General features: G+C 32.3%; 1 protein-coding gene across 4 annotated transcripts; it reads left to right on the top strand.

Annotated features, from left to right (window-relative positions):
• Positions 1–10,552: 10,552 nt before the first annotated feature.
• On the top strand, positions 10,553–14,706 carry LOC107025938. Of its 4 annotated transcripts, none has more exons than XM_015226739.1 (11): positions 10,553–10,816; positions 10,892–10,936; positions 11,010–11,061; positions 11,152–11,225; positions 11,291–11,421; positions 11,599–11,722; positions 12,019–12,509; positions 12,632–13,396; positions 13,677–13,793; positions 14,184–14,251; positions 14,334–14,706. In XM_015226739.1, the coding sequence occupies exons 1-11, from the start codon at positions 10,792–10,794 to the stop codon at positions 14,419–14,421; spliced, it is 1,980 nt and encodes a 659-aa protein (XP_015082225.1). In that variant the 5' UTR covers positions 10,553–10,791; the 3' UTR covers positions 14,422–14,706. The 4 variants fall into 4 exon arrangements, 3 of the variants coding, with proteins under 3 accessions (XP_015082225.1, XP_015082224.1, XP_027774161.1); XM_015226738.1 differs by having other exon boundaries at positions 14,322–14,706; XR_003579345.1 differs by lacking the exon at positions 14,334–14,706 and having other exon boundaries at positions 13,582–13,793; positions 14,184–14,206.
• The last annotated feature ends 782 nt before the right edge of the window (positions 14,707–15,488 follow it).

Raw genomic sequence — 15,488 nt, 5'->3', positions numbered from 1 at the left:
ATTTTAGATTTTGATGCACACAATCAAGCAAAACCATTACTCATTCACTCTTTAATGCATTAAACACATAGGCTCTTATCATGTTCATAGGAGGAACATCCTTCTCCTAATCATAATATGGTCATTACACTTCATTTCATTAAGAGCTCATTTTGCAACTATTCTTTAAGTCACACTTAGGCAGATTTTAACAACACTCAATAAGCAATTTCTTCAATGCACATAGACTTGAGTTAATTGAATCAACAAAGATCCTCATTAGCTAGACCTAGTGCCATGAAGGTCATACTCAACCATACCATGTCTAGTGGTGTCCATGGAGGAATTTTATTCTCCTCAACACACTTACATGTATCATGAGTTCACACCTAAGCAAAGTACAACCATACCACTGGCCGTCGATTGCCATCCGTAGGTGGACTGCCTTGGGCAGTTTTGGCACCAACATGGGTCCTTCCTCAAGGACCAGTCCTTCCTCAAGGACCCTTGACTGGTCCTTGAAGATGTTTTCCCACACGTTTCCAACCCAAACATGATCATCTATGAGTTTAGCACCTCTCACATGAATTTCATCCAAAATGAACATGTAAAAATCGACGAAACATGCCTAGACACACAAGGTCATTTCAAGGCACATCTTTTGAACGTCATGGACATTCTTGGACGTTTGACCTCCAAACTTCACAAAACTCAACACACTGCCTATATATGCTATAATAAATCATTTAAATACCTTATAACCTCATGAATCACACATAAACATATAGAACCAAATACGAGGCACATAAGTGTTTTAATCGTCGAACGTCTTGGTCGTCCCTTGACATTTGACTTCCAATGGACCTAAACTCTTAGAAACTGCATCAATACTATATACTAGACTTATTTAGGACCTTATAACATCAAGACCAGCATTTTCGGATCAAGTTAACCTAAGTCATTTTTGGGGTCTTACAGTTATGAGAATTTATAGTGAGGTCACATTATATTTGACATATTTGATACAGTATAACTAATTTCTTGTTATTTAGTGTCAATTAAGGAAATACATTATTATATGTCGGTAATAATATAAAAATTGTTTATATCTGTTAGAGATTGATAAAAATTATTTATTTAATTGCATAATAAGATTTATGTAATTAAACATATTCCAAGGAGCACTCTAAAGTTTGGTTCTACCTACAACTCCAACTTTATTTAACATTTAGTATGGTCAATAAAGGATCAAGGCATGGAATTATTCAAGAAGACCATATTTGCTTCATACCTAAATATCCCCAGATGCAACTATCAAGGTCAGATTACAAAGTGCTTATATTTGTTAGAGATTGAGCAGGGTAATTTAGATAAAGAAATTCATATTTGTCATGCCAAAGGGAATGTCTTGAAATTTATCATCCTAGAGTTTGCAATTATTACTGATTTAAGATGTAAAGGTAATGTCAAAGATTTTACTTATCTAGTTTCGAAAATCAGTAGGTTAGTGCAAAGATATTTTCCTTATCCTATTTATAATGTAAATAAATGATGCCTGGTAGACCATTTTATGCTAGGTGGTTGGGACAACGACGATGATGCCCTTCATATGGTTATCTTATTTTTTATTCATACATTTGTGTATTCCCAGCGCAGTGATGCACCAATTCCTATTGAAGATTTTTTTCATGGCAAAAGATGGTAGTTATGAATAGTACCCGTGGAAACAAGTTGCTTTTGAAAAGTTAATGAAATCTTTTAGAAAAAAGTACAAACCCATCAAAAAAATGTATCATTTGAATGGAATCTCATAGGCACTTAATGTCTGGATTTATGAATGTGATCTATAATAAATAACGATATTGCTGTTAAAGAAGGAAACGATATACCGAGGACGTGAAACTGGCAAATTGTGCGTTTAAAGCCCAAATTTGAGATGTTCATAGAATCCATTTTTACTGAGGTAATTACTACAATACAACATTTTTACTTCATTTCTTTAAGTATGTGATACATTATTAATTTGGATATCATCATGTTTCATTTTCTGTTTGTTTATATTGATTGTTCAAACATTCAGCCAACTCACGAGGAAGTAACATCACTTGATTTACCAGATTGCAATTCCAAACAATGAGGATGTGCATCAGAAGGAGGTTCCTGCTTTTGAAGACTTCTCATCAAAACCTTCAGAGCATATGTTAAGGAGATCAACACGAGGTTCTATAGCAGGATCTACCCCACCACCTCGCAAGAGAGTAAAGGTTGTTCATCAACAGAAGTGTGATTTTTTCAATACTCTCACAATCACATCAGCAACCAAATCAGTCATTTCAAACTCGAAAGTTACAGTTGAAAAAAACTGATAATGTATCTGGTGTTTCTCCTAATACATTCTCTAGAAAAAACCTTTGGGCATTGCAGAAATTGAGGATCTGAAGATTTTCATGAAGTGTATGTAAGTAAACGATTCATTTAAACATTTATATGTTCACTATTAACTCTTTTTTATATGTTTTATTTGATTCTAGGTTGACAAAAAATTTGGAGCTCTTGAGGCGTTAAAAAAGAGAAATCATTTTGAATTGTTGGGAGTTGTTGGTGCGAGAGATAACAAAACTGGAAAGGTTTTTTTTTTTTATTTTTTTAATACTTTCTGAATTTTATGTGATATTGACTATTTTAAAAAATGAAGGATACTGGAGGCATTTATCGCCACATGATGGATGATTTTGTGGAGAAAGATAATGTTGGTCCACAATTCAATTGTGATAACTTCGATCAAAAAACCATTTCACCCATGCAAATGGATTTTGCAGCTGTTGATGACGTTGATAAACCTGCCGTGGAGGTTGGAAAACAAAAGATTTCTGTCAAAAATGTTCCAAAGATATGTAGGTATTTGATACTTAAATTCGTATCACATGCATTATTATGTTTTTAATCCATTAAATAATTTAACAATGTATCTTTTTCGATGGTTGATACTTTAATTTTATGAATTGAACAATGATATTTGTGTATCACTGCTTGTACTTTATACATTAAAAGTGTATATGATATTTTTAAGCTTGATTCTACTTTATACTTTAATTTATGAAATAGACGCTGCTAATTGTGTATCACTAATTGTACTGTATACATTAATATTGAATATGATACTATATCTAATAGAGGTATCATGCAATTTAATAGTCTATACTAACAAATACTTTAATTTTATTACAAACACAAAAGGACGATACATTTAGTAAGAAACATGCAATGAAACAGTACATTGTGCTTCTTACCACAACACACCATAAAGATCCTTTGATGAATGCGATTATTCATGATATGAAGGTGGTAAGTATTAAGTTTTTAAATTATTATACATTAATTATTTTAGAAAAAAATAGAATAATATTTGATATTCTCTTTATTAGGATCATGGTGCCGATAAAATTCAACAAGAAGTCAAAAAACATCCTTCAAATCCAGTAGTTGTTGATACATCGGTAGAGTTATAAACTATTTACTGCATTTTGATAACAGGTTCCTCCATTTCACCTGAAATTATTTAACTTTTTGATATTGGATAAGTTCTTTATATAAATTGTAATAATTTTGTTATTTATATGACATAACACAGGATTCTACCACATCGGCTTCCATTTCATCCGAAATCAAATCAGTCATAAATGCACTTGCCATAGACTTTCGGACCAGCTAATTAATGTCAAAACACTAAGTGTAGTCATTCCACTCTAGCTTACCGTGAATAACGATTTTTTATCGCACAGTCAGCTAGCTACACACACAGCTGGCTGTCAATAACAGTTGCCTCCGTTTCACCCAAAATTATTTAACTTTTTGATATTGCATAAGTTCTTTATATAAATTGTAATAATTTTGTTATTTATATGACATCACACAGGATTCTACCACATCGGCTTCCATTTCATCCGAAATCAAATCAGTCATAAATGCACTTGCCATAGACTTTCGAACTAGCTANGCCATAGACTTTCGGACCAGCTAATTAATGTCAAAACACTAAGTGTAGTCATTCCACTCTAGCTTACCGTGAATAACGATTTTTTATCGCACAGTCAGCTAGCTACACACACAGCTGGCTGTCAATAACAGTTGCCTCCGTTTCACCCAAAATTATTTAACTTTTTGATATTGCATAAGTTCTTTATATAAATTGTAATAATTTTGTTATTTATATGACATCACACAGGATTCTACCACATCGGCTTCCATTTCATCCGAAATCAAATCAGTCATAAATGCACTTGCCATAGACTTTCGAACTAGCTAATTAATGTCAAAACACTAAGTGTAGTCATTCCACTCTAGCTTACCGTGAATAACGATTTTTTATCGCACAGCCAGCTAGCTACACACACAGCTGGCTGTCAATGATCCAACCAAATATTGATACTAAAACTCCAGCTCATCATAACAGAATGTCTTCAAAGGTTTTGCAACTTCCTTATGTGAGTTCTTATGGATCAACTGATAAGGGCAAGGAAAAAATAGACGATCATATCCGCCCATACACTCCATTTGATTATTATCGCATCACATCTCAACTCTTGTCAGATTTAATATAATAGTTCTTAGAGCCGATTCAAAAGGGACTCCTCAAAACACATGCGAATAAGTAAGTTTTTCTTATTAAAGTATCTTTATAATATTAGTTTTTATTAAATTACTTTCATTTTGAATTTAATAATTCTCATAGGAAATCTGATGAGGATAAATATAAAGGCAAATCTGCTCATTTTATTTTGACTATATGAATTTTGTTGTCGCATTTTCTGTTGACAAGAACTGATTTTACACCATGTCACATCCAATGAAACGGACTGATCAGGTACATTATGCATTCAAATTATGTATATGATACAAAATTAAAATGTCTCATATAATATAGATATTAACTTACTAATTGATTTTTCCTTTTCTTCAATGTATCACTTTCTTTCAGATTGTGCAGATTGTATATTATGATTTTTTTCTCTATTCTAAAGCGCATAGATGTAACTTTTTACTATCTATGAAAGAAGTCAAAATTAAGATGCTTGGATCAACACATATACACTATGATCAACTGTTTGTTCAAGTCATATATCAACGTAGTATACAAGAGGTATTATTGCGCTCCCGCAGATGAAAGTACACAAGAACATATTGACCAGGGTGTTGCTATATCTAGTTATGAAAGGTCTATAAAAGACATCATAAGTGGATTTTGATTACCCTGGCATCTAGTAGATGAGGTCTATATTCCTATTAATTATGGAGAAGATTTTCATTGGGTGTTGGTTGTGATTGTTTTTAAAAAAAGGTTAATACGAGTGTATGACTCATCTATGGGATCAAGGAAAAGAGTTCATTCCTAAGAGATAAAGCAGTTGTCTATAATGCTTCCAAACAATCTAAATAATAGTCGATTTCGTTGATAAGACAGAGAGAATTAATTGGATATCATTGGAGGTGTACAAAGACAAGGATACTGGTGAACTGTTGGGTCCACAACAGTCCTTTGCGGTGAAAGATGCTCAAGACATTATGCAATAACAAAGCGATAGCCTGTTAGTATTATAAATCAATTTTTTTTCTTACACATTCAATTCACTATTTAATTTATCTACTTTTGTTAACAGTCGGAATGTATGTAGCTGCTTTTGCTGAATACTTAAGTGATGAAATCAACATTCCATTTGTTAGTTTTCGGAGTGACTATCTTTGCAACAAATATGGAACATTGTCAAGGAAGTATGGCATGGACAAAGTCAAGGTTGAATATGCTAGCGATACTGACGATCCTACAAGGTAAATGAGTGGTTACACTACACCAACAGAAGGTGGACTGATTAATGTAAAATAGTTAGGTTTTCATTGTGTTGAAGATACATTAATTAGTATTTTATATTATTACTTCTCCTTTCAACACAATCTTACTAAGTAGTTATTAATTTGAAGAATATTTTTTGTCAAGAAATGAATTCTATTTTAATTTTTGTCTCCAAATATATAATTTAATATACAGTAACTTGTTACAAATTATTTTTTGCAAGTATGGTTTATACCAATACTGCCGATACAATATAAACATTGTATACAAAATATCTGATACTATATTTTATACACTTAATAAACAAACTGATCTTCAATTTAAGTAGTATATATTAACATGTAGTAGTCTTGAAGTAAATAACAACGTCTAATATTATATATTATCAGATACACAATTTCAACAAAATTATTAAGTATATGATACACATTTTATTAAGAAAAAACAAATTTGTGTATATGTAACAATTGATACAAAATAATTTACTTGATATATTTAGTATCATTTATCTTGTTGAATCATATAACTTTGATTAAAATTATAATAACGAACAAAATTTTGTTATCAGATACATAATATATTTGACGTATAATGTAAATGATACTAAATCACTTATCAAATAAATTAATTGTTATATACCCCAACACATGATACAATATATTTTAGTAAAATTACACTTGATAACAATTAAATTTGATATATTTAGTATCATTAAACATTTTATATCTTGTAACATTTATATAAAGTTAAAATCACGCCAAATGTTAAAATCTTATTAGCAAATTCAAAATATCCAGAAATATTTACACATGAAGCATAAAAATTCTTTAAAAAGTACTCATCAAGAATTTTGAAAGAAGTACATGTTCTTATATTGTGACCTTCTTGTTCACAATGTTCACAACAATTCGTTTTGTTGTTAGCTTTGCATCTGTATTTTTCTTTCTCTTTTTTCTTGATCTACCAGACATTTTTTTGTATCTTTGTGGCAAGACAACTTCTTCCAAAACATAGTCCGGAGCTGTTCAATCACTTTTGTCTAGCATTGGTTCCATTGGAACTACATAAGTATTTGTTAATGCATCATGTTTATAGTAATCAGAGCAGTAGGGGTGTACATCTGTTATATTTTTCATCTTCAAAACGGCTATTGAATGCGGACAAGGTATCTCGTCATGTTGAAATCTACCACATGATCAAGTTTTCCTCTCAAGACAAACAATGTATCTTATCCCATCTTCATACACTGAAAAAATAAACTCAGAAGATGCAACAACCTGCAATTGTTCACAAACTAGAGATATTTCACACGTTCTTTTTCATTTGGTATAAGCAATAATATAATTGGAAGTAAAGTTAGATACATAATAAAGATAATAAATATATGTACCTTCATTTTTACACTTTTTGATGTGTTTATAATCAATATTTTTTCAAATCTCCTCACCAATGTTTCCTTTGTATAAGAAGCTATTTCTCTATTTTTGTAATTCCAAGAATCAAATAGAATCCTAGCTTCTCCCAGAAAGTCTATAATAGGTAGTTGTCGTGCATCAATAAGGCAACCATTGATACATTCAACTATATTTGAAGTCATCATTCTTCCCCGGTTCACTGTAGCATGAGACCTAGACCACCTTTCATACCCAACATCTTGAAATTACTTCTTTACTCTGCCATCTATTTTATCCAATTTAGTCATCAATTTTTCAAAATCCCCTTTTCTATAAGCTTTTCCACTAAGTAAAACAGATCACTTAGAATGGACCTGCTTCTCCTAAAGTTTGAACAAACATTTTCTAGAGGTTCCATATGCATGCAAAAATGAGGAACATTTGGATAAACAATACTTACACCTTTCTTTATGATTTCATTTCTGTCAGATACAACACACATTTTTCCTCTCACAAATGCATTTTTAAACTGTTGAAAGAACCATGTCCATGTACAATCATTTTTTGTGTCAAAATTTCATAAGCCAAAGGCAATATGCAACCGTAACATAAAAACACAAAATATACATTATGGACTAAACATCGTATAGTCATTATTTTAATAAATAAATAAATTCATAACCAAAATGACATACCTGCTCCATCGAGTATACTAGCAGATACAAATGTACCTCGATAAGCTCAAATAAGATGTGAATCATCAACAACAATAACTGGCCTACAGAACTCAAACCCTGTCATCATTGGCCTTAATGATATGAAAAGATACATAAATTCGTTATATTCTGACTTGTGCATCGTTATATATGAATTTGGATACACAGTTCCAATGCACACTCTTTAGCCCGCCATGCTTGTTAGTAAGAAATATCAACACCATACATTGCCATAATATCCTCAATTATATCGATGGGAGTGTGTTTACTTTTATGATTCCTCAATTTTGGAGTTGTCACACCACTAACAAACCCAACAGTAACTTGTACCTTACTTAATACCCTATCCCTCAATGAATATGTATGTTCACTATTAAAGTATCTCACTATGAATTTTCTAACAGAGGCCTTCAATTTCAATTAACAATCATCTGAACAACAAACTACTACGTAGCTGAAATTAAATAATATAGATTTGTTATTTGATCAGGTTACTGTACTAATACATAAATAAAAATAAAACAACATTATGATACTTTATTGTATCCACTTAATAACCTTATTTTAATTACCAGATTTAATTGATACTTTCATAAATAAATATATCACTTTACGATACTTTATTGTATACACTAATCATAATTTTTCATCTTAAACATTTTTCAGCTACCACTCTTAATTTATACATTAATAACCAGAAAAACATCAAAACGAACAAGATACCTTATACATACGACTGCACATAACACATATTATTACTGTATTATGAAAAACATATAAAAAACAAATTTAAAAAATGAAGAACATTAACATATAATTGTATCACATATCTGTTGTTATCAGATCTTTTAACTTTAAAATTGAAGCTATTCTTTGTTTTATAATTTTCTATTACAACCTTTAAAGTTGTCTTATCCTTTGTACATTTGCTTAACTTCCACATCAAGAAATATTGGTATCTGATATATAATTTTTCACCTCCATTTTTGGTATGTAATATGAATCACCACCAAAAGATCCCCCTATTGAACATGTCGGGAGTCCACTCAAAAACTTCTATTAGGTTGCAATACACCGGGCTGCTTCTTTGTTCTATCATGATTGGGCGGACTTTCCCTCAGGAATGTTTATCATGGAGGCCAATGTTGTCAATGCATCCGCGAACTTCTTTTTTTCTCTGGGTAGTGGAGAGAAACTTATTTTCTTGAATTGCTCAGTGAGATTTTCATGATAAGCATGGTATTTCAAAAGCTTCCATATTTGGTTTTTCATTTCTTTTGAGTTTGGCAGATGAAAAGCGTCGATTCAACAATGTTTAAAGACTTTGCGTCACTTTTTCCACCCTCAACACACACGATGACACCTGTTATTGCATTAAAATTTGTATCCCTTCAACACCTTTATCGGATGTATCAATGGATAGAGGATACATTCCGAATTTCACCTCATGTTTCTTAATGTCTATGTACAATTTCACCCCCATATCATTTGGAATACACAATGGAGACGAATCACCTTCAATAATGTATCTGATCTCGATATTTTTTTTATAAATTCATCGATACCCAACTCAGCTGCAATTGCTAAAATAAGATTGAGGAACGAAATATTGTCCCCCAACCACTATCCCATCACTTTTGTATCACTCGTATCTACATCACTTTCCCATGATCTAGAATGCCTTAACAAGATCCAAATATTCATTTTGAATCGTCACAAATTTGCGTTTCAAAATTATTTGAATCAAACTTTTACTATTTTTTGAAGAACAATGAGAAAGTTTCACAATTTGAAATTCAAAATTGCCCAATTCAGTTAGAGGTGTATGAAGACTGGTCAGTAAATTTGTTAAACGTTCACGTGATTCTTGGGTTAATTTAATATTTTTTTTACGCAGTAAACTGATAACAATAACTTAAAAATTTAAGTATTCGTCCGCTTTGATTAAAGTATCGTTTTGCAATATTATGTATCCGAAATAATATAAAAAAGAAATTTTTGGTAAATAGTGAAAGAATAGGGATATAAAGTAATTTCTATCTTAGACTATGTATTTCGCCTAATTTTTACATAAATTATTCATAAAAAACGATGTTTGGATTTGTTCAAAGGTTTGTAGAATTGTAGGGATAGAGTAAAAATTATGTTATTTTTTATTTAAATTTTGGTTTTGAGGTGTAAAGTCATTGCCATTAGGTTTCATTTTGATTTGTGAGACATATACAAATTTTTTTGTGGTAAAAAAAAAATGATGTTTACAATAATTGGGTTTGAAAAAATAGTGGAGGAAGAAAGGAAGGATGAGATTTTTCTCTTTTAAAGAAGAGATTAACCGGTGAAGTACACATGTCAAGCATGTGTGCATCACCACAAGATACTTGATAGATGATAATGTTTTAGGGTGAAATTAATTTTACTTTAAAATAGTTCAAAGGTAATAAGATCCACGTGCAATTAAAAATTTTGTTATAGATTAAAAAATCATCTCACTATTTTCTCAAAAAATATGAGAATGACCATTTTAGGTAATTTTTATAAATTGAACCCAAATTAATCATTGAGTAAATATTACGAGCTATATTTCGCATAATTTGCCCAACAAAATAACCTTTTTGTTTGACATACTCATAGCCTTTGAGGTGTTTAATGGACCCAATCATCTTTCTTAGCTCATCCACATCTGCAATCTGCTGACCAACCAAAATTTCTTTTCTATCACAAGTCATACTTCTAAGGTTACACTCTCACTTACAAACAATACAAAAAAATAAAAATAAAATACCCCTTGAATTATGTGGTATACTTGACTTGAAGGGATAATATTTTTTTGGGTGAACATATCAAATTCTCCCAAATGCCAGGAACAATCCAAATTTCAGGTACTAAATGCTTCCCTCTTTTAATATTTGATGAAATGATTTTATTTTTTTTTAACTCAGTTTGGTGTTACACAGTGTTTGATTTCAAGAATATTTCATCATCTTCAATTTGCTTATGGGGTTAGTATTTTTCTCTTCTTTCTTTTTTAGTGTTGTATAGATATATTTCGAATTGATTTATGTTTTGTTGTAGTTTCCATGGGGAAGCGAGCGTATCAAACGTGGGACAAGGGAGATTTCTCCTTGTAATGATTATTCAGTCACCTCTTTATGTTTATGGTTTAAGCACAAAACATGATTAAATGAATTTGGGAAATTTGATTATTCTTTTGCAGTCCGTTAACCACATTTCGTGATAATTTGGTTGTTAGACTTGAGGATGTTGAAGGAAATGAGTTATCGCGTAAAGGTATGTATATTATATTTGTGCTCCAAGTTTGATGCTAATGGTGACAAAGAGTTTGTATCTGACAGAAGTTGAGACCTTATCAATTGTTGAGAAGGGTTGTTGGGATGATGTTTTCCAATTTGAAGGAGGTCATTATGTCCATATGAAGTTGCAATTCATTCTAAGTGAAGATGAGCGCAACCTAATCCGTTATGTGGTAATATTATACTGTTCCTCACTATGTTTTATTCAGACTCATATAGGTACATAATCTCAAACATATTCTCACTCTGAGTTACTAAAATGATTTATCATTTTTTCTATTCTTTCAATTTGTATTAGCCTTGATGATTCTATCAGCTTAAGTGTAATGATATTTCGATTGATTTGGTAGAGAGAATCTGCTTTGAAGAAGAAACAAGATAAAGTTCCTGCGACAAATGTTAAATACAAAGGAACTGCAGTCCCTATGCGAGATACATTTGCATTGTCTCTGCCCATCACAAGGGAGTTTTCAGGTTTGATCACACATTCTAAGAACTATATTAATGGGAGAAAGACATAGGAACAAATTTAGGACTATGTAATTTTTGGAAAAGATTTTAGTTATTCGATTTTACCCAAGTTTATTATAGTAAATCAAAAGTAGGAGAATTTTATTTAGGGAATTGCAGCTTAACTCAAGAAGGAAGCACTGTGGTGACTACATAGAGAATGCTTAGTAGGTTGATGTGGTCAAAATTTGCTTTTATCTAATGAATTATAAATTGCTAAGAGTTTTGATAGTAAATCTGCCTGTTTAGAATGGCCACAGATAGAAGTGAAGTAAACTCATCTTTACCTGTGAAAGAAGGGGTTGAAATACGATGTTCTGAACCTGACCGTCCGTCAGCTGAGAAGCTTCAAACTCAGCTAATACATAATGATTCTGCTGCTGTAAAACCTGTTTATGATCAAGATGTACAGTCCATCTTGATGATAAATGTAACTGGAAAGAAACAGTTTATGTCCCAACAGAAGATTTTATCTGATCCATCTAATAAACCTGATGATCGAAGTGGACGACCTATGCTGAAGACGGATGTTGCTGTAAAGAAACAGTCCATATCTCAAAAGAGGAATGTTGATTCTGAGGATCAAGACACTCAGTCAATGTTGAAGATGGATGTTGCTGCCAAGAAAGAGTCTGTTTCCCGAAAGAATGTTGTTGCTTCGTCTAATGAACCTGAGGATCAAGGTGTACTGGAGAAAACTCCTAGTAGTGTCAGGAAAATGATAAGTGCCTTTGAAACTGGTCTTACTCAGGTACTTCTACTCTCCAGCTTATTGTAGGGTGAAATTCGTTGTGTTGGACTTCTTAAGCTGATAACCTTATTTCTTTTGTTTACATAAAACTTGGTAAACATTGAACTGATTGCATACATCAGAAAAAGGGGAGAAGATCTCTTACAAGAACTCGAGCATCAAAATCCCAACCAAATTTAGTTGGAATTGGAGGCTCCCTAAAAGATTTGGATTCAGACAACATTTCAAGGCCTAATAAGATTAGTGCACTAAGACTAGAAAGACCTCTTAATACTGTTGACTTGCCAGAGCCTCAAATAAATATTGGCAAAAGAGTACAAAATAGTTCTCCAGCGCAAGATTTTGTTGGTACGGAACAAACCGTGTTCCATGAACAGTTCAAGCAGTCTAATGTGCATATTGTCCGATTTAACGAAGCAGGCTCCAGTCAGAAGGAGACCTTTGTATCTGCTAAAAAGGAGTCAAATACTGTTGCTGCTTCACCTGTAGATTTGATAAGATTATCCAACCTGGAAACAGCCATTAGTTCCCAAACAACCAGTGTGGCTCATCCAGATATGCTGAAAGCTAGTAATTTGGCTGCTGATCGAGATTTTTTTGATGGTCCTGCAGTTGCAGAGAAACGAAACAGAGAAATTAGATCAGAGACTTCACCAGAAGTACATTTTGAAAAGGCTTCAAATGTGAAACCAAAACTAATAGCATGTCGCAAAGATGAACTTTTTGACTCTGAAAATTCTGGTGCATGGATATTTCCGGATAACAAAAGGCGTCTATGTATGACAAGTGCAGGCAAAAACATAGTGCATTTATCAGAAGATTGCCATATTGGAGTAGATGATCATCAAAGAAATAAGAGACCTTCTATGCAGGAAACTACAGGAAAGGTACTCTCTATCAGTATCCTTGCTGATCTCTTTTATACGTTCAATAGTATTCCCGAAGTTAGTACACCATCGATAGTGGTAAGTTTGATGGAGAACTCTGCATGTCTCATTATTACGTATAGTTGTTTGACCAACTGCTTACTACCAAATCCTCATACTGATCATGTCATCATTGTACCATACAGTTAACTGCTAGAACATTTGGTCCTCCGGGGAAGATTTTTGTTTGCTTGAACAAGTTTCTGCAAAGATAACTGTTTTTATATTTTGATGGAAGCAGCGTAGTTTTTTCCGTAGAAGTGAATCCACGACAAAGAATGGAAGAGAGAAGCCACAAAAGCCAAGAACTCAGTCTGAGAGCTTTGGAGAAAATGGCTCTTCTGGACCTGTAAGACAGGTCAGACATGCATATTATTTTGATTCATACATTTGATATCCTCACTTGGATGTCTGCTATCTAATTGTAAAATTAGGAAAGTACAGCCTCCTGAAGCGCTATAATGGTTTGGTTGGAATATTTTAGATTTGCACTTTAAATTCAAAGAACCATACATCTCATTTTCTTCATATTTAGGTGCATATTTGAAATTCTACCCTATCCTTTGTCTTTGCTTCAGTATTATGTAAATATAAGAAATATTCTTTTGAAGAAAATCATGGATATATAATGCATGCTTCCGACTATCGTAGAACCATCAGAAGTGCATTATCCTCTTTTGCTTTGATCACAAAAGAAGATGAACAATTTCAAAGATGACTAATAGTTGTTATTGTTCATATTTTTCAGGTGATGAACATTGCATTAGTTGTAGGGTTTGGTATATTAGTTCTCCTCACTAGACAAAGAGAAACCAGGTGTGTATTCCCTTCAATTGTCTCCTGTTTTCTGGTCTCATTGGTGTAACTGAAAAAATTCACTCAATAGGAAAAATGACAGAAAATCGAAGGTTGTTTACTTCAACAGTCCAGATTTCATGGATCAGTTGGCTTCTTCAGAAGAACAATGGAGTGTATTAAAACGGTAAACGGAGATTGATTCATCGCCTTTTCCCAAGACATAGCTAACATTTTCGCTGTCCCTGTTGGCTTTACAAAGGATATATCTGATTGAATTGCTCCTTTGCTAATAGTAGTGATGTCGCATTTGGAAATAATGGTCTGTCACTTTGTGACAATGATCTAAATATTTATTTTTGGTAACTTTAGCTTGTCATTTTGAATAGCCTTTCTCTGTACATGTAAGAGTATGACAACCAGCCATTTTGGTTAATTGGTACCTTTCACACAAGGTTGTGTAACAATTCACTGTCCATCTCAACCTGAATGAACCTAGTCTATAGTCGTCCTCCAAAAAGCTAGTAGTTTGGCTAAAAGAGATAATAATTGGGCAGGGATCGATGCACAACAGGAACTTGCAAAGCCAACGCAAGAGAAGAAATATATTCACTCATTTCAATTTTGTTAGTTGTTTGTGATTGGAGACGGGTGGCAGGAATCCCCAAGTGTCACATGGGTATTGGAAGAGTTTGTAAATTTTGGACGTTTAAAAATTAGAAGGTTAATTTGACCAAAGTAAACATTTGGTTACGGGTGGGCATAAATACTGAAAAACCAAAAATCGAACCGAAAAATTTTGGTTTTTCAGTGTCAGTTCTTTGGTGTTTTGATTCGGCGTCGATTTTTTTTTTTCGGAACTTCGATTCGGAGTTTGGTGCAAGGATCCGAAACTACGATGCACCAAAGAACCAAATTTTTATTTAATAAATTTAAAAATATTTAAATTATATTACTTAATTAATAATACTTATATTATATTTATTTTTTTGAATTTGACTCAAAATATTTACATTTCAAAAAAATGAATTAATAATACTCAACAGTAAGTCAGTAACTAAAAATTAAAATCATTAAATGTAATTGTGAACTGAACCCTAATTCCTAAAGCCCCAAACGTTCAAAAATCAAAACTTTCTTCAGCTTTCTCGTCTTCAAGACTTCAAAAATTGAAGTTTCTTTCTATGTCGAAAACCAAACTGTCGTTTTAATTCATCTTTGAAGAACAAAATAAAGGGCAATGAGAAACTTCCATTTA

This window comes from Solanum pennellii, chromosome 7 (assembly GCF_001406875.1).
Source record: "Solanum pennellii chromosome 7, SPENNV200".
NCBI lineage: Eukaryota > Viridiplantae > Streptophyta > Magnoliopsida > Solanales > Solanaceae > Solanum > Solanum pennellii.
The sequence above is the reverse complement of the archived record's forward strand: the minus strand, read 5'-3'. Positions and strand labels throughout refer to the sequence as shown.